At 41.3% G+C, this 20,520-nt stretch overlaps 1 protein-coding gene across 1 annotated transcript in view; it reads right to left on the reverse strand.

The window, feature by feature from the left end:
- Nucleotides 1–20,520, reverse strand: part of TXNDC12 (thioredoxin domain containing 12) — a 38,240-nt gene that overhangs the window by 17,505 nt on the left and 215 nt on the right. The window contains exon 2 of the mRNA XM_009001215.5: nt 3,166–3,226. Within this exon, the coding sequence (XP_008999463.1) occupies nt 3,166–3,226 (61 nt within the window). The remainder of the gene's footprint in view (nt 1–3,165; nt 3,227–20,520) is intronic.

The following is a 20,520-nucleotide window of genomic DNA, read 5'->3' on the forward strand; positions in this document are numbered from 1 at the left end:
TTTTAATTGTCTGTCATAAACCCTGAGAAGTCCTGTAAACACCTGGACACAGTTTTATCCCCCTGGAATTTATTGTTTCAGGCTTGATGGCCTTCACAGCTATTTCTACAACAATGGTGGCATCTTCAATGGTATAATCCTGCTAAACTTTCATGATGTTCTCTCTACTGGGGTTTTCATCCATGTCTTTGACAATCTTTTTTCCATAGAGTACTGTGTGTAATGAGACTTAAAGGTCCTTATCACTCCCTGACATAGTAGCTGATTTAAATATTGTGTTTGGAGGCAAATAGACTACTTTTATGCCTTTGGCGTTGAACTCATGGAGCTTTGGGTGGCCACACTATTGTCCAATATCAAAAGAACTTTAAAAGGCAGTCTCTTACTGGCAAGTCTACTTACTGACTTCAGGAACAAAGCATTAATGGAACCAATCCAGAAAAAGTTCTTGTTGTCTAAGCCTTCTTAGTGCACAACCTAAACACTGGCAGCTGGTGTTTATCTTTGCTATCTTTGCTCTTCAAGGCTGGGGTTAGCAGCTTTATAGACAAGGGCAATTCTGATGACAAACCTGACTCAAACTCCTGGGCTCTGGTAATCGTCCAACCTCTGCCTCCCAAAGTGCTGGGGTTTTTTTTGTTTGTTTGTTTGTTTTTGCATAAAACAGTAGAGTTAGCCTATCTCTTCTTGCCTTCAATCTTGGTATTTGCTTCTTTTCCTTACTATTTTTGTTTTCTTTTCAAAAATTGAAATAGGCTCTTGTTCTGTTACCCAGGCTACAGTTCAGTGGTGTGCAATCAGGGCTCACTGCAGCCTCAATCTTCCAGGCTCAAGCAATCCTCCTATCTCAGACTCCTGTGTAGCTGGAACAACAGGCCCACGCCACCACACCCAGCTAATTTTTGTATTTTTTGAAGAGGTTGGTCTTTCTTACTATTAATGTCCTTTTTGCCATATTTTTTCCACAACAGGGTACCTTAATCTACATTAAACACTTGTTCAAGCAGACATCCTTTCTCTTCAATGATTTTAACAGTGTCCAAGAATTCATTTGCTGCTTCTTGGTCAACACAAGCTGCTTCTCCTGTATCTTGAATTTTTTTTAGCGTCTCACTCTGTCACCCACACTGGAGTATAGTGGCACGATCTCGGCTCACCGAAACCTCTGCCTTCCAGGCCCAAGTGATTCTCCTGCCTCAGCCCCCTCAGTAGATGAGATTACAAGCTCAGACCACTACTGCCTGGCTAATTTTTGTAGAGATGGAGTTTCACCATGTTGGCCAGGATGGTCGTGAACTTTTGACCTCAAATGATCCACCTGCCTTGGACTCCCAAAGTGCTAGTATTATGGGTGTGAGTCACTGTGCCCAGCCTATCTTGACAATTTTTAAGCCAAGCCTCTTTCTAAAATCAGCAAACCATCATTTTAAATACTCCAGCTTTAGATACTTCACCTTTTTGCTTTAAGTTGCCATATAATGACTTTTCTCAAATCATATTAGAGTCAATAGATATTCTTTTCTTATAGTACCCACATAAAAGCTACATATTATACACATAAAAGGCATTTGGCAAAAACTGCAAAATTTTTGTGCCTGTTGGCATAGCTACGGTGACAATTTCATGAATTTCCTTTTTTTTTTTTTAACACAATTCTTCCTAACGCTGGATTTATCTTTTTAAAAAATTTTTTTGTATAGACAGGGTCTTACTCTGTTGCCCAGGCTGGTCTCGATCTCCTGTGCTCAAGCAATCCTCCTGCCTCAGATTCTCAAAATTGATTCATTTATTTTGAAATGGCAAGCAACTACCTCTGCAGACCTCAGTCTACAGTACATATCAAGCAATTCGATTTTTTCTTGTAAGGTCATGAGTTTTCTGCTTCTTGGAAACACTTCCAGCATTACCTATGGCGCTTTCTATGGGTTTCATGGTGTTATTCTAAGTTTATGATACTGCACTAAATACCATGAAAAATATCCAATAACTTTGGAGATTACTTTTTCTTTTTGATACCAAGTCTCGCTCTGTCATCCAGGCTGGAGTGCAGTGGTGTGATCTTAGCTCACTGCAACCTCTGTCTCCCAGGTTCAAGCGATTCTCCTGCCTCAGCCTCCCAAGTAACTGGGATTACAGGCATGTGCCCACCACACCCAGCTAATTTTTTTGTATTTTTAGTAGAGTCAGGGTTTCACCATGTTGCCCAGACTGGTCTCAAACTTCTGGGCTCAAGTGATGTGCCTGTCTCAGCCTACCAAAGTGCTGTGATTACAGGCATGAGCCACTGCACCTGGCCTGTGTACAGAAGTTTTGATAAATTTTAACTTTTTATATTAGATTTCTATATGCTTTATGGTAGTAAATGATAATATAGACTAGTATCTACAAAAATTTTAGGCACTTGTAACATATCTTTTTCTTAAGTCTTTTGAGATTTCTAGGCTATGCCACTCATCTCCAAGTTTTCTCAAATTGCTTGAAATCACCAAAACATTTTCCAATACATTTATTATTGAAAAAAATCCACATATAAGTGGACCTGTGTAGTTCAAACCCATGTTGTTCAGCTAGGCGTGGTGGTTCACACCTGTAATCCTAGCACTTTGGGAGGCTGAGGCAGGCGGCTCACCTGAGGTCAGGAGCTCAAGACCAGGTAAAACCCCGTCTCTACTAAAAACTACAAAATTTAGCCAGGCTTGATGGCACATGCCTGTAATCTCAGTTATTTGGGAGGCTGAGGCACAAGAATATCTTGAACCTGGGAGGTGGAGGTTGCAATGAACCAAGATTACATCACTGCATTCCAGGTGACAGAGCAAGACTCTTATCAAAAAACAAAAACCTATGTTGTTTAAGGCTCAACTATAAATGTTAGCCAATATTATTGCTGTTGTTGTAATTAGGCAACTATTCAGTTCTTGGTCTGCCTTGGTATAGCCTTTCACCTGAAATTAATGATAAGTTGATATCAGAAGCCGGGCACGGTGGCTCATGCCTGTAATCCCAGCACTTTGGGAGGCCAAGGTGGGTGGATCGCCTGAGGTCAGGAGTTCGAGACCAGCCTGACCAATATGGAGAAACCGTCTCTTAAAAAAAAAAAAAAAAAAAAGTTGATATCTGAAAAGTGTTTTACCACCATAAATGACCTAAAACCATGTCTTATACCTGGCAGCTGCTTCTTTCTTCCCATCTTCCAGTGTCCTCCAATGAATATGATCTCCAAAACCTAAAAGGAAAGAACTTTATAAGCATTCACACAATGAACAAAGGGCACAAACCCAAGAGGGAAGTGTGCATGTTCACAAGATACCCATTAAGAAGGTTTTCTTCTGTCAAGAGCTTGGTGTTCAAGTCCCACCTTCTATGTGTATGGGACCATATCTCAAGCCTCAGTTTTCATACCTGCAAAACGGAGATACCACCACCTAATTCACAGTTTCAAAGGAGTTTAAATTTTAAAATGACAATAAGTGCTTTGTAAACTATCACGGAAGATGCCAACAATAATATAAGAATGAATGAGAGGCCGGGCACGGTGGCTCAAGCCTATAATCCCAGCACTTTGGGAGGCTCAGGTGGGTGGATCACGAGGTCAAGAGATCGAGACCATCCTGGTCAACATGGTGAAACCCCATCTCGACTAAAAATACAAAAAATTAGTTGGGCATGGTGGCTTGTGCCTGTAATCCAAGCTACTCAGGAGGCTGAGGCAGGAGAAGTGCCTGAACCCAGTAGGCGGAGGTTGCGGTGAGCCGAGATCGCGCCATTGCACTCCAGCCTGGGTAACAAAAGCGAAACTCCATCTCAAAAAAAAAAAAGAATGAATGAGAATTTCCCACAGAGTAAACATAAAGCAGATCATAACAAATCCTAACTGATTTAAGGTGATTCAGGAATACAGCTTTAGATTCAGAAAGACCTGGGTCCACGACTCCACTTCCTATCAAGTGTGTGAATTTTTGTGAGTGAAGTAAGCTCTCCGAGTCCCAATTTGTTTTTCCCCTTCATCTGTAAAAACAAGATAATAAGACCAACCTCCAAGTGTTAGTATAAGGAGTAAATGAAGTATTTAAAGCTATTGTTACTATTATTCCCAAAATTCAGCCAGAGTAATCTTTGTATTTTATTTATTTTAAGAGGGAATCTCCCTCTGTCACCCAGGCTGGAGTGCAGTGGCACAACCTCGGCTCACTGCAACCTCTGCCTCTCAGATTCAAGTGATTCTCTTGCCTCAGCCTCCTGAGTAGCTGGGATTACAGGCACCTGCCACTAGGCCCAGCTACTCTTTGTATTTTTAGTAGAGACAGGGTTTCACTATGTTGTTCAGGCTGGTCTTGAACTCCTGACCTCAAGTGATCCGCCCACCTTGGCTTCCCAAAGTGCTGGGATTACAGGTGTGAGCCACCACACCTGGCCTCTATTTTATTTTTTTAAACTCCTGAGCATATTTTGTAGAATAGCACAGAATGGTCTTTCTAAATCATGTCACTCCTGGAAAAAAAAAAAACTTTCAAAGGTTTTCCAATGCCCTTCTATATAGGTCCAACTCTTGCAGCAGGGTTTACAAAGCCTTTCAGAATATGGCACCTGCCCACCTCTCCGGCTTCACTTTCCACACTTTTCCTAAAATCTTATACACATACCCTATACTTTGACTTTTTTTTTTTTTTTTTTTTTTGAGATAGAATCTCACTGTCACCCAGGCTGGAGTGCAGTGGTGTGATCTCAGCTCACTGCAATCTCCACCTCCCAGGTTCAAGTGATTCTCCTGTCTCAGTCTCCCAAGTAGTTGGGATTACAGATGCCTGCCACTATGCCTGGCTAATTTTTTTTTTTTTTTACTTGTTTGAAGGTGACTGGCAGCAATGACTAAATTAGTCATACTGCTAATTAACCTCCAAACATTTATTTAGCACATCAGAAATATCAATTTTTTTTTTTTGAAATGGAGTTTCACTCTTGTTGCCAGGGCTGGAGTGCAATGAGGCAATCTCGGCTCACACAACCTCCACCTCCCGGGTTAAAGAGATTCTCCTGCCTCATCCTCCTGAGTAGCTGGGATTACAGGCATGCACCACCACACCCAGCTAATTCTGTATTTTTAGTAAAGACAGGGTTTTTCCATATTGGTAAGTCTGGTCTCAAACTCCTGATCTCAGGTGATCCACCTGCCTCGGCCTCCCAAACTGCTGGGATTACAGGCGTAAACCACCATGCCGAGCCTGTAATTTTTGTATTTTTAGTAGAGACAGGGTTTCAGATGTTGTTGGCCAGGCTGGTCTTGAGCTCCTGAGCTCAGGTGATCCACCAGTCTCCTCAGCCTCCCAAAGTGCTGCAATTACAGAACATGAGCCAGCACATCCAGCCCTTTCACTTCTTTAAATGAGAGTAGTGCACTCTCCCCTCTAGGCTTTCATAATCACTGCCACTTGTGCAATTCCTCTTTCCCTCACCTCCAAGGCTTCAGATATAAGCCTACACGGCATTTCTTCTGGTATATCTTCCCTGACTCCAAAAGCACCCTGTTCTTGCTCCATCACAGCACTCCCCAGGCTTACCTGTAAATGTTTATGCGTCCATCTCTGGACCATATCTGTCTTATTCCTTTCTCTTTCCTTACCATTTAGCAGTACACATGGTCACAGTAAGTGCTCCATAAAATATTTGTTGAGCAAGTTAATCTTATTTAGATCATATCACATAAGAGAATTTTATATTCAAAAATTATTAGTGACAATAATGCTAGCTGCTATTTACTGACCACTTTATGTGCCTGGCATACCACATGTGTTGTTGCATTTAAATTTGGCCTTATTAATAACCCAGTTTTACTTAATCTCTCTATGCTTCTGTTTTCTCATCTTTACAAGAGGCATAATAGGCCAGGCACAGTGGCTCATGCCTGTAATCCTAGCACTTTGGGAAGGCAAGGTGTGTGGATCACCTAAGGTCAGGAGTTCAAGACCAGCCTGGCCAACATAGCAAAACCCCATCTCTATTAAAATACAAAAGTTAGCCAGGCATGGTGGTGCACACTTACAATCCCAGCTACTCTGGAGGCTGAGGAAGAATTGCTTGAACCCAGGAGGTGAAGGTTGCAGTGAGCTGAGATGGCACCAAAGCACTCTAGCCTTCATGATAGGAGCGAGATTCCATCTCAAAAAGAAAAAAAAGAAAGAGGCGAGAGAACGATCCAAGATGGCCGATCGCTAACATCCCGGGATTGCAGCTCTCAGGGAAGGCGCGGAGAACTAGAGGACGCCACACTTTCAGACAAAGTCTGGTCGCTCACGGAGCAGAAGATCCCCCAGTGGTGGAAACACACGGGTCGCCAGCGCGACTCTCGTGGTCGGCGCAGCGGTTCCGCCGGCACCTCGGCGCGGCAGCTCTCGGAGCAGAGTAAACGGGACCGCTTCCCCTTCTGACCGAGGTTTGGAGCCCCGGGAAGGCAGAGTCGCCTACTACGGAAACAAGAAGGAAGCCCGACAGGAGAATCCTGGGCAGAAAAGCACCATCAGTTTTAACGCCGCTGCTCTGGCCCTGGGAACTAACAACCTGGACGTCCACTCAAGAGACCTAATCTGAAAGTTGGTAATTTCAAAGACGAGAGGAGGATAAATTTACAATGACGGGAAGAAACCAGCGTAAAAAAGCTGAGAATGCTCAAAGTCAGAACGCCTCTCCCTCTAAAGATGATCACAGTTCCACATCAACAATGGAACAAGGCTTGATGGAGAACGAGCGCCTCCTGATGACAGAATCACTCTTCAAGGAATGGATAATAACAAACTTCGGTGAGTTAAAAGAACATGTTGTAGCCCAACGTAAAGAAACTAGGAACTTTGACAAAAGGCTTGATGAAATCCTATTGAGAATAGACAACTTAGAGCGGAGTATGAGTGAATTAATGGAACTGAAGAATACAATACAGGAACTCCGAGAAGTATGCACAGGTTTAAACACTCGAATTGTTCAAGCAGAAGAAGGGATATCAGAGGTCAAAGTCCAACTTAATGAAATAAAACGTGAAGAAAAGATTAGAGAAAAAAGGATAAAAAGGAATGAGCAAAGTCTCCAAGAAATGTGGGACTATGTGAAAAGACCAAATTTACGTTTGATAGGTGTACCTGAATGCGACGGAGAGAATGAATCCAAGCTGGAAAATACCCTTCAGGATATTATTCAGGAAAATTTTCCTAAACTAGCAAAGCAGGTCAACATTCAACCCCAGGTAATACAGAGAACACCACAAAGATATTCCTCAAGAAGAGCAACCCCAAGGCACATAATCGTTAGATTCACCAGGGTTGAAACGAAGGAGAGGATACTAAGGGCAGCCAGAGAGAAAGGTCGGATAACCCACAAAGGCAAGCCTATCAGACTTACAGCAGATCTCTCGGCAGAAACTCTACAGGCCAGAAGAGAGTGGGGGCCAATATTCAACATCCTCAAAGAACAGAACCTTCAGCCCAGAATTTCATATCCAGCCAAACTAAGCTTCACAACTGAAGGAAAAATAAAATCTTTTATGAACAAGCAAGAACTCAGAGATTTTATTACCACCAGGCCTGCTTTACAAGAGCTTCTGAAAGAAGCATTACACACAGAAAGAAACAACCAGTATTAGCCTTTCTAAAAATACACCAAAAAGTAAAGAGCACCAACATAAAGAAGAATTTACACCAACACATGGATAAAACAGCCAGTCAACATCAAATGGCAGTAACCCTAAATTTAAATTGACTGAATTCCCAATCAAAAGACACAGCCAAAACCCAACGGCATGTTACATCCAAACCTGTTTTACGTGCAAGGATACACAAAGACTCAAAACAAAGGGATGGAGAAAGATTTACCAACCAAATGGAGAGCAAAAATAAATAATAAATAAATAAAAAGCAGGAGTTGCAATTCTTGTATCGGATAAAATAGATTTTAAAGCAACAAAGACATAGTGGTAAAAGGATCAATGCAACAACAAGAGCTAACGATCCTAACACCCAGATAGGAGACATAGATTCAATGAGACAGAAAATTAATAAGGATATCAAGGACTCGAACTCAGATCCAGAACAAGTAAACTTAATAAATATTTATAGAGCTCTCCACTTCAAATACACAAAATATACATTCTTGTCAATACCACATCACACCTACCCATTAGTTTAAATGAAACATTGATTGGCCATTATTAATACCCAATTTTTTTCAAAATAAAGCAATATTTCCATTTACTCTCCCTCTTTCTCTTCCTCTTTCTTCCTCTCCTTTACTTATTTTTTTTTTTTCTTTCCTTCTCTCAAAAAAAAAGAAATCAACTTGTAAACCTCTAGATCCAGGTTGGCAATGTCTCTTTCATTGCTTGATTTCCTTTCTTCCCTTCCCTCCCTCCCTCCCTCCCCGCTTCCTCCCTTCCTTCCTTCCTTCATCCCTTCCTTCCTCCCTACCGTCCTTCTTCCCTTCCTTCCTGCCTTCCTCCCCCCCCAAAAAAAAAAAAAAAAAGAAAGAGGCATAATAATTATATCTCATAAAGTTGTTACTGAATATTAAACAAGAAATATATGCAAAAAATTTAGCATAGTGCTTAGCATACTGAATATGATCAGTAAATAGTAGCTTTTGTCATTCTATACAATTGAGAATTCTGAGGCTCAAGAAGTTACATCATCTGTACTGATCACATAACTGCTAAATAGCCAATTTGAGATTTAAATTGCAATCATATGCCATTTTGGTTATTACACTCATCTTTCAGATTTTTCTTTCTCAGAAGTAAATTCAAATCTAATTTTCATCAGTGCTACCACAGGGAAACAAAAGGTCATCCAGATTAGCACATGCAGGCAGTACTGAAACTAACCATCGTCACTTTTCATTCCCAACAGCATGGGATGCTGTCACTTACCTAAGGTTCAGAGTTTGATTCTGAAGAGTGAATGATTGAGAATGAAATTGAGAGGATGCCCAAGATAACTGGAAGGTGTCTAACATGATCACAATCATTCTATTGGTTAATACCTAAACACAGGCAACTGAATCCTGCTTTGGCAAGATGCCCAACTAGATAATCTGAAGGGATATACACCTACAAAACAATGAAATCCTAGATAAAATGGACTCTCAGAATGTGCTCACTAGACTCATAGCAATGACAGAAATCATCCACAAACACAAAGCAAGCTAAAACCAATAAGCAAGAAGCAAGTGAGGCTGCCCTGAAAGCAAGCGTCCATTATGATGTGGCAAAATGGAGAGAATCTGAAACTCTCACATTAACACAACCCTCAAAAGAGACTAAACTGATTCAATGTCAGTGGTACCCCCTGGTTTTCAGATTAATCAAATGCCAAAACTTTTTGGAGGAAAGCATTCTCCACCTTAGGCCTCCAGGATAGCCAATGATGAAGAACAACCATAATGAGCTCACAGTCATGGATCACCAAAAATCTAAGAAAAGAAGTCACCACAAGTAAGAACAGAAGCAACAAACAGATTTTGATCCCTGAGGACTTCAGATATTAGAACTGTCAGTCACAGAATACAGAAATAACTATGCATGAAATGTTTAAAGAAATAACACATGGAATCACAAAAACAGGCATGCAACATGCAAAATAAAAAGTCAAATCTGGCCAGATATGGTGGCTCGCGCCTGTAATCCTAGGGCTTTGGGAAGCCAAGGTGGACGGATTGCCTGAGGTCAGGAGTTCGAGACCAGCCTGGCCAACATGGTGACACCTCATCTCTATTTAAAAAAAAAACAAAAACCATCTCTACTACATTACAAAAAATTAGCCAAGTGTGGTAGTGCAAGCCTGTAGTCCCAGCTACTTGGGAGGCTGGAGTAGGAAAAATCTCTTGAACCCGGGAGGTAGGGTTTAAGGTGAGCTGAGATCACACCACCACACTCCAGCCTGGGTGACAGAGTAAAATCTGTGAAGGCATCAAATAGAACTTCTAGAAATTAAACAATTCTTGAAATTTAAAGCGAATGAATATGCAGTGACAAAAGGAAATGAGCGATCAAGCCACGAAAAGACGTGGAAGAACCTTAAATATATATTAAGTGGAAAACACAGTTTGAAAAGGCTATATACTACATAATTCCAATGACATGACATAGGAAAAGGCAAAATTATGGAGATAGTAAACAGATCAGTCGTTAACAGGGATTCTGGGGGAGACAGATGAATACGTGGAGCCCAGGATATTTTTACAACAGTGAAACTATATGAAACTGTAATGGTGGAGTCAAGTTGTTATGGCCTGAATTGTGTCCCCCACCCCACTCCAAAGATCATATGTTGAAGTCCTAACCCCTAGTACTTCAGAATATATTTGAAGAAAGGGTCTTTAAAGAGGTAGCTGTGGTAAAATGAGGTCATTGGGGTAGACCCTAATCCTTCTGAGAAGAGATTAGGACATAGACAAATTTAAAGGGAAGATCATGTGAAGACATAGAAGACAGCCATCTACAAGAAGAAACCAGCCCGCCAAGGCCTTCATCTTGGACATCTAGCCTCCAGAATCATGAGAAAATAAACTTCTGTTGTTTAAGCCAGTTAGTCTGTATATTTGTTATGGCAGTCCTAGCAAACGCACATGTTATTATATGTTTGTCAAAACATATAAAATGTACAACTCCAAGAATGAACCCTAATGTAAACTAAGAACTTTAGTTAATAATAATGTATCAATATTGGTTCATCAGTTGTAACAAATGTACCACATTAATGCAAGATGTTACTAGGAGAAGTTGGGGGAAGGAGGGAGAGAGAAAAGGGAATATAGGAGAACCCTGCATTTTCTGCTCAGTTTTTCTGTAGACCTAAAGCTGTTCCAAAAATAAAGTATCGGTTTTTTAAAATACAGTGGATAGGTTAAAACAGCAAATTAGAGGCAGGTGGAGGCACAGATCAGAAAAAGTTATCCAGGATGCAACACAAAGAGACAAGGAGATGAAAGTTATGAAGGAAAGGCCAAGAGATATAGCATAGATTGTGAAAGTCTAATAAACATAAACTTGGAGTCTCAGAATGAAAGAATAAAGGAAAAAGACATATACAAAGGCAGGGCATGGTGGCTCATGCCTGTAATCCCAGCACTTTGAGAGGCTGAGGCAGATGGATCACTTGAGGCCAGAAGTTCGAGACCAGCCCGGCCAATATGGCAGAAACTCTTCTCTACTGAAAACACAAAAATTAGCCAGGCACGGTGCTGCACGCCTGTAGTCACAGCTATTTGGGAGGCTGAGGCACAACAATCACTTGAGTGTGGGAGGTAGAGGTTGCAGTGAGCTGAGATTGCGCCATTCCACTCCAGTCTAGGCAACAAGGGAAACTGTTTTTTGTTTTTTAAGGCACATTTGAAGAGATGACAGCTGAGCATTTTCAAGAACAAGATAAAACATTAATATGCCCAGGCACAGTGGCTCATACCTAAAATCCTAGCATTTTTGGAAGCCAAGGAAGAATAATCACTTGAGTCCAGGAGGTAGAAACTAGCCTGGGCAATACAGAGAGATTTTGTTTCTACAAAAAATTAAAAGCCAGGCACATGCTAACTACTTGGGAGGCTGAGGTGGGAGAATTGTTTAAGCCCAGAAGTTTGAGGCTGCAGTGAACAATGATTGTGCCACTGCACTCCTTGGGGGGGAGGGGGGGGCAGAGAGATCCTGTCTCAAAAACAAATAAAATACAACCATGAATCTGCAGATTTCTTCATAATATGTATTAACTGGGATAAATTATAAAAACAAACACTTAAATGGTGAAACTGCAGAGCAACAAAAACACTGGGAAGATCTGATAAGCATTCAAACAGAAATGACTTTTTTTTAAATTAATTAATTATTATTTTTTTTTTTGAGATGAAATCTGGCTCTGTCACCCAGGCTGGAATGTGGTAGCATGATCTTGGCTTATCCCAACCTCTACCTACTGGATTCAAGCGATTTTCCTGCCTCAGCCTCCTGAGTAGCTGGGATTACAGGCACCTGCCACCATGCCCAGTCAATTTTTGTATATCAGTAGAGACAAGGTTTTGCCATGTTGGCCAGGCTGGTCTTGAACTCCTGACTTCAGGTGATCCACCCAAGTCAATCTCCCAAAGTGCTGCAATTACAGGTGTGAGCTACAGCGCGTGGCTGAGAAATGACATATTTCCTACAAAAGATAAATGATTAGACTGACAGGAGCAACAGAAATCAGAAGATAGCAGAATATCATCTTTGAAATACTGAAAGAAAATAACTCTAAACCTAAAATTTTGTACCTAGCAAAACTATCTTTCAAAAATAAGAGCAAAATAGACATTTTTAAAAAGCTGAGAGATTTTTCCATCTTTCCTTCACAGCCCTCAGAAAAAAAAATCCTGTTGACAACTTGATTTTAGACTCCTAGTCTCCAGAACTGTGAGACAATAAATTTCTGTTGTTTAAGACACAGTTTGGGCTGGACATGGTGGCTCATGCCTGTAATGCCAGCACTCTGGGAGGCAGAGGTGAGAGGATCACTTGAGCCCAGGAGTTTGAGACCAGCCTGGGCAACACAGTGAGACCCCCCATCACTGTAAAAAAAAAATAGAAAAATTAACCAGGTGTGGTGGTACATGCCTGTAGTCCCAGCTACTTGGGAGGCAGAGTCAGGAAGTTTGATTGAGCCTGAGAGGTCTAGGCTGTAGTGAGCTGTGATCACCCCACTGCACTCCAGTCTGGGTGACAGAGCAAAAAGAAGGAGAGAAAAAGAGGAAGGAAGGAAAGAAGAAAGGGAGGGAGGGAGGAAGGAGAGAGAAAGAGAAGAAGGAAGGAAGGAAAGAAGGAAGGAAGGAAAAGAAAGGAAGGAGGGAAAGAAAGGGGGAGAAAGAGAGAAGGGGAAGGGATAGGAGGGGAGGGAAGAAAGAAGAGAGACAGACAGACACAGTTTACGTACTTTGTTACTGTAGCCTTAGCAAACTAATACAGGGGAGCAAGACAAAAGCAGCGAGACTAATAAAGAGATGACAGTGGATTGGACCAACCGTGGTGGTAGAGGGAGTAAGACACCAATGGGTTCCAGATTTATTTCAAAGGCAAAATTAGCAGGATTTTGCTAGGGATATGGGGTATGAGAGCAAAAAGAGAAGTCAAGGAACACTCTTAAGGTTTTTGGCCTGGGCATGTAGAAAGATGAAGCTGCCATTTACAGTGAGGATGAAAGCATGATTAGAGCATGACCAAGACAGTTCAAGGAGAAAAATTAGATTAAGTACATACAACTCTTTCAAAAAATTTTTGACTGAATGCAGTGGCTCACACTTATAATGCCAGCTCAAGGCAGCCTGGTCTAACCTAAGATGGTAAAATCCCATCTCTACTAAAAATATAAAAATTAGCTGGATATGGTGGCACGAACCAGTAATTCCAGCTGCTCAGGAGGCTGAGGCATGAGAATTGCTTGAACTTGGGAGGTGAAGGTTGCAGTAAGCCAAGATCATGCCACTGCACTACAGCCTAGGTGACAGAGTGAGACACTGTCTAAAAAAAAAAAAGAATTTTGCTATACCAAGGACAATTGAAAGCTGATAGAAATAATACAATAAAGATAGGAAAAAGGGGTAATACAACATGAGAAGTGAGAGTCACTGGTAAAATGTCAATGAGTCAGTGAGAGGAGACAAGATTTAGCATGCAAGCAGAGGGATTAGCCTTTGCTAGGAATAACAATGTTTTATCAAGTAACAGCAGGGAAGGGAGCATACATGAACACTAGTGGGTAAATGCAGTAGCGAGAATTTTTTAAAGGCCTCTTCGATTCCTTCTGTCTTCTGTTCAAGAGGGACCATAGTGACTAACTGAGAGCAAGGACTATGGAAGAAGTATTGAAGATCTGAAAAGACAGGAATAAGTATGAAATAGTCCCCTAGGAGAAAACCAGAGAGAACCAAAAGGATAATTAAAGGACATATTTCAGGCAGGAAATAATCCCAGAAGAAGGCCTAGATACAAAGAATAGTGAGCAAATAAACCAGCAAACATGTAAATAAATCTGTAAATACTGCCTGTATAACAATTTATAATGCCCAATTTGTAGGGTTAAAAAAAAGTGAGAGAGAACTAAACCAGGCACAATGTGCACCTGTAGTCCCAGCTACTCTGAAGGTTAGGCAGGAGGATCGCTTGAGCCCAGGAGTCTGAGGTCAATCTGGGAAACAGGATGAGACTCTATCTCTAAAAAATAAATAAGTTTAGGGAAAAAAATCTAAATTAGAACTAAATATGTGATAACTCCTTATAAGTAAAGAGGGGGTGACTGAAGTTAAATATTTTAAAGTTCCTCTTACCATTGGGGGTATAATAGTGTTAGATTTTATTAAGCATGTAAGTAAAGTCTCAAGAGGTAACACTAAAAGAAAACGAGAATGCCAATTTCCAAACTAATATAGGAGATAAAATAAGAACAAGCAAATATTCAATCCCCAAAGAAATGGCAAAAAGAAAAGAAGAGAAAAAAAGCACAGAAAAAAAAAAGCAGTAGAGACAGAAACTGAATAAGAAACAAGAACAGCTCTGTCAATCACAACAAACATAAGTGGACTAAACTTGCCAATTTAAGTGAAAAGACAAAAATTGTCAGATACGGTTTAAGAAAAAAATACCTCCATGATGCTTATAAAAGCATACCTAACCAGTTGTGGTGGCTCACACCCATAATCCCAGCATTTTGGAAAGCCAAGGTAAGAAGATCACTTGGGGCCAGGAGTTTGAGGCAAGCCTGGGCAACAGAGTGAAATCTCATCTCTACAAAAAAATTAAAAATTAGATAGTTGCAGTGGCATGTACCTATAGTCTCAGCTACTCAAAAAGCTGATGTCAGAGGATTGCTTGAGGCCAAGAGTTCGAGAATGCAGTGAGCTATAATGGTACCACTACACTCTAGTTTTGGCAACAGATAGTGACACCTGTTTCCTTTCTTTAAAAAAAACAACACACCTAAAACAGAAGGACTCGTAGAAGTCCAATGCCAAACAAAAGAAAGTTAAGGAAGTTAGATTAATATTAGGTTAAATAAAATTTCTCAGCAGGGCACAGTGGTTCATGCCTGTAATCCCAGTACTTTGGGAGGCCAAGGCAGGCAGATCACTTGAGCTGAGAAGTTCAAGATTAACCTGGCCAACATGGTGAAACCCCATCTCTACTAAAAATTCAAAAATTAGCTGGGTATGGTGGCATGTGCCTATAATCCAAGCTACCTGGGAGGCTGAGGAGAATCGCTTAAATCCAGGAGATGGTGGTTGCAGTGAGCCAAAATCACGCCACTGCACTCCAGCCTGAGTGACAGAGTGAGACTCTGTCTGAAATAAATAAATTCATTCTCCAGGTACCTAGGCCACTGAGAAGCTAGCTGTCAAACCTTACCATCATATAAGGTTATTACTAATAGAGACCCTACAGCAGCGTTATAAAGTAGAACTTACTGCAGTGAGCTGTTCAATATGGTAGGCACTAGCCACATGTGGCTTCAGAACAATTGAAATGTAGCCAATCCAATTGAGCTCAATTTTTAATTTTATTTTAACTTTAATAAATTTAAATTTAAAGAGTCAACCCTAGGGGCCGGGCGCGGTGGCTCAAGCCTGTAATCCCAGCACTTTGGGAGGCCGAGGTGGGTGGATCACGAGGTCAAGAGATCGAGACCATCCTGGTCAACATGGTGAAACCCCCGTCTCTACTAAAAATGCAAAAAATTAGCTGGGCATGGTGGCGCGTGCCTGTAATCCCAGCTACTCAGGAGGCTTGAGGCAGGAGAATTGCCTGAACCCAGGAGGCGGAGGTTGTGGTGAGCCGAGATCGCGCCATTGCACTCCAGCCTGGGTAACAAGAGCAAAACTCCGTCTCAAAAAAAAAAAAGAGTCAACCCTAGAGATTAATGTAGTCCAACCCTCTCATTTTACTGAGGCCTAGAAAAGAAGCTATCCAACATTTCAAGGTAGACCAAAACCAAAATTTAAGTCTCCTGACTCCTAATTAGCATGCTTTTCAAGTATCCCAATACTTCCCAAGCTGTTCTACTGCAATATCCCTAAGAGTGAGTCTAGAGGTGTCATATGAAAATAGTCCACTGCATGTACAAAATTTCCTTGACAAGTCATATTACAAGTTACACTGGAATATTTTATAATACTAATAATTACCACCATCACTTATTAGCAATTACTTTTTTTTGGTAGAGATAGGATCTTGCTATATTGCCTAGGCTGGTTTTGAACTCCTGGCCTCAAGCAATCCTACCTCGGCCTCCCAAAGTGCTAGGATTATAGGAATGAGCCACTGCACCCAGCCTAAGTGCTTATTTTTTGTAATAATTATAACAATATTAATAATGACTAACACATATGAAATTTATCATGTGCCAGGCACTTAAATGCTTTTATATATATTAACTTATTTAATCCTCACAATAACTTTATGAGGTAGAAACTCTAATTATCCCTTTACGAATAAGGAAGCTGAACTGAAACAGCTTGCCCAAGGTTACATTGCCAGTAAGTGGCAGAGAAGGGACTAGAATCTAGGTGGTTGAGTTCCAGGGTCTGTAGTTAACAACCATTCACTACACCTTACTGCCTCTCTAGCACAGATTAAATGAACAAATGAATGCAGCTTCACCAAAGCAGAATGACAACACCAACTTCAGATCTAGAAAAATAGGGACTTTTTTGTTTACCCCTCAAAAATAAGTTTAAAAGGTACAGTGTTTACCTTGTTGCTAAAATTGTCCACTCCCAGCACTACTCACACTCACACCCGGGCCAACATGGAACATCTGAAGGCAGTCCAATTTGCTAAAGTGTCACCTGTATAGCCACTTAATTTATGCCAGTTACCTGTTAAGTAAAGTCTCCCACATCAGCACCTCTTACCCTATAACATTAATTTAAAAAAAGAAAGAAAGAAAAGCAACCATTTCTAAACACAGTATTTAATCTGAATTTCCAATCCCTTCATCCAAAAATTGTTTTAATGAATGTAAGCTAAGGACATCTGAAAAGTGTTATCTACCCCCTCCTAGCTGATGAAACCTAAATAACAAAAGGTTATCAGAGCTAGCAGCCAAGCCTCTCAAAAAGGGAACACTGTACCTGAGACATAGAACATAGTGGCTAAATGTCTGTCTCAGTCAAACAGATCTGCATTAGAATTCTTCTTCAGTCACTGACTGTTTTCATAAATGCAAAATATGGCTAACAAAAATATGTACTCCATAGGCTGTTGTGAATGTGAGTAAAACACTGTGTTGCAGGTAATTCATATGTGTAAGTGCCAAATTTTTATTCCAGAGACTTGACAAAGTTATCCATTTTTGTTTCAGGCAGAAGAGGACAAGAACCACTCCCAGTGACAGCTTTCTAGTTTATCTAGTTTCTCCTTTAAACTTCAGAGCAGTTTCTGCACTGTGAGAATGGAGTGGTGTGCTGGTTAAGGGCAGTAGCTCTGGGATTTGTATTCCAGCTATCCACCAGACTCCTGTGCCTCATTTGAGGTTTTTTCATCTGTGAAGTGGAGATAATGATAAAAACATTATCCATCTTATAGGGTTACTATAGGCTTAGTAAATACATGAAAAGTACACACAAAACAGCATCTGGAAGATAGTAAATGTACAGTAAATATTGGTCACTACTTCTCCCTGTAGGTGATGTATTCTAAATTTTTAGTCCATGGAGAACAATGTAATTATTTTGGAACACTATAGAATGTTAGAGCTGGAAGGGATCTTAGGAAGCACTACTTCTAGTCCAACTCTCTCAATGATTAATTGGTTACCAAGTAGAACCAGAACTAAATGGCCTGACCAGGATTAAAATCCTGACCTCCTAATTTCTTTTTTTTTTTTGAGACAGAGTCTCACTCTGTTGCTCAAGCTGGAGTGCCGTGGCACAATCTCAGCTTACTGCAACCTCCATGTCCCATTCCCTTAAATCTGCCCCTACAGAGTACAGTGGAAGTGATGCTATGTGCTTTGTAAGGCTAGATGACAAAAATTTCATGCATTTCCACATTGTTCTCTATGGCACTCACTCTTGGAATCCAGCCTTCCATAAGGCTACTGTGAGGAAACCCATAGCAGCTCATGCAGAAAGATCACATGGAGAGGTTACCAGCTTAGCTGAGGCCCCAGACATCACAGAACAGGGACAAGCCTTCCCCAATGTACCTTGTTTGAATTCCTTACTCACAGAATTGTGAGCATAATAAAATGATTTCTTCATGCCTACTAAATTTTGGGGTGATTTATTATACAACAATGGTAACCAGAACAACCACACAAAGCTTAATATCTAACAAGTAATAAAGATACAAAATACCTGACTTCAAGTTATTACCTATACCTATCACAGTAACTGGAACAGAGTAAATTATTTGTTGAGTGTCTGAGGTAGTTATGATGCCCATTTTGCAGATGAGGAACTGAGGTTTTGAGAGTTAAGAAACTTGCCCAAGGCTACTTAGCTGGTGAGTGGCAGAACAAATTAAAACTCAGATCTAGGCCAGACACAGTGGCTCATGCCTATAATCCCAACACTTTGGGAGGCCAAGGAGGGAGGATCACCTGAGGTCCAGAGTTCAAGAACAGCCTGGCCAACATGGTGAAACTCCATTTCAACTAAAAATACAAAAAAAAAAAAATTAGCTGGGTGTAGTGCTGCACCCCTGTAGTCCCAGCTACTTGGGAGGCTGAGGCAGGAGAATCACTTGAACCCGGAGTTGGTTGCAGTGAGCCGAGATCGCACCACTGCACACCAGCCTGGGCAGCAGAGCAAGACTCCATCTCAAAACAAAAACAAACAAAGCCTAAGAAAAAGCGCAGATCTAAACCCATGTTCCTAACACTATACTCTTGTTACCCTCAGTACTTACAATTTTACTTTAAATATACAATAATCTGTTTTAAAATGGGATTCTCAGTATTGAAAACATTCTGGCCTAATAGAATTTGTCATGCAGTTTCATCACTGAGATGGAAACCCACATATCACCTTCTCCAAAAAGCTGTCCCTGATCTTCATAACTCAAGTGATGTGCCAGCTTCCCCAACCTCCCCAGCCTTCCTACTTCCTATCACAGTCTTGTTGTTTTCCCAGCACTTATTCCTAGCTGAAACTGTCTTGTTTATTAATTTGTTAATGAGTCCACTCTGTCTCTCTGACTTGAATATAATAAGCTCCACGAGAGTAGGAACCTTGTCTGTCCTGTTTACAGCTATATCCCCAATGCCTAGGACAGTGCCTGAAATACAGAAAATACAGAAGGTGATCAAAATTATTTTTGGAATGAAGGAATGGCTGCATTTAGGCAAAATGAATGCCCACCCAATCTTACTACCAACCAATAGATGTGAAATAATAAGAGAAAACAGGCCGGGCGCGGTGGCTCACGCCTGTAATCCCAGCACTTTGGGAGGCCGAGGCGGGTGGATCACGAGGTCAAGAGATTGAGACCATCCTGGTCAACATGGTTAAACCCCGTCTCTACTAAAAATACAGAAAATTAGCTGGGCATGGTGGCACGTGCCTGTAATCCCAGCTACTCAGGAGGCTGAGGCAGGAGAATTGCCTGAACCCAGGAGGAGGAGGTTGCAGTGAGCCGAGATCGCGCCATTGCACTCCAGCCTGGGTAACAAGAGCGAAACTCCGTCTCAAAAAAAAAAAAAGAGAAAACAAAAACGGCAGGGTTGCAGCAGAATCATTCCATACAGTAAGGTCAGTGGAAAAAAAAATGGAAGAGGGGTTGGGATCCATGCTACAATTCATCTACTTAGAAAAGCATAAACCCTGAGTTCACAGACTGTCAATCCAACATTCAACTAAGTAAGGGCTGATGAGGAGAAAGGTGTTAAAACATAGAATGGAGATGTAGGTAATGAATGGAGTAGGGGCCACACCTAACCACTGATCGCTCATTCACAGAAAACTCAATGTCTTAAGACACACTCGCTGAACCACAGCAAGGACAATTGTCGGGAACTCTTAAAAGAGCACCTTCTACCCTTCACCTGGCCCTTCTTATGCACTAGATATGGCTACCTGGGATGCAGGTGCTGTCTTCCAAAGGCAAGGAAGTGGCAGTAACCCAGGTCTTCACGGAAGAGGTAAGGAGCGGAATCTTCAGACCCAGGACAGGGTTCTCTGCATACGCAGGTCCCCAACGGCTCTATTTCTTCCAGGTGAGAAGTGACCGTTCCTCAGGACTTCCCAAGTACTAGGCACTATGCTGGGCTCTTAAACATGCTTTTCTTAATTTACGGACCATTCCTTCCCCCAACCCAAGAATTTAGCGAGGCCTCAAGTACAGCTTCTCCATTGCCCAGACCCGCTACTCTTTCTGGGGTAGCCAAGAAATCTTCAAACTCCAGGAGTGGTTGGGGAAGATAAAAAGAAATCTGGCGTGGCCTGAGAGATAGAACGTGAGGGGAACGTGTTAGGGCAAGAAGAGGTTATAGTGCGCTGTGGCCCAGGATCAGTAAAGAGTAAGATAAGAAC

This window comes from Callithrix jacchus, chromosome 7 (assembly GCF_049354715.1).
Source record: "Callithrix jacchus isolate 240 chromosome 7, calJac240_pri, whole genome shotgun sequence".
Lineage (NCBI taxonomy): Eukaryota > Metazoa > Chordata > Mammalia > Primates > Cebidae > Callithrix > Callithrix jacchus.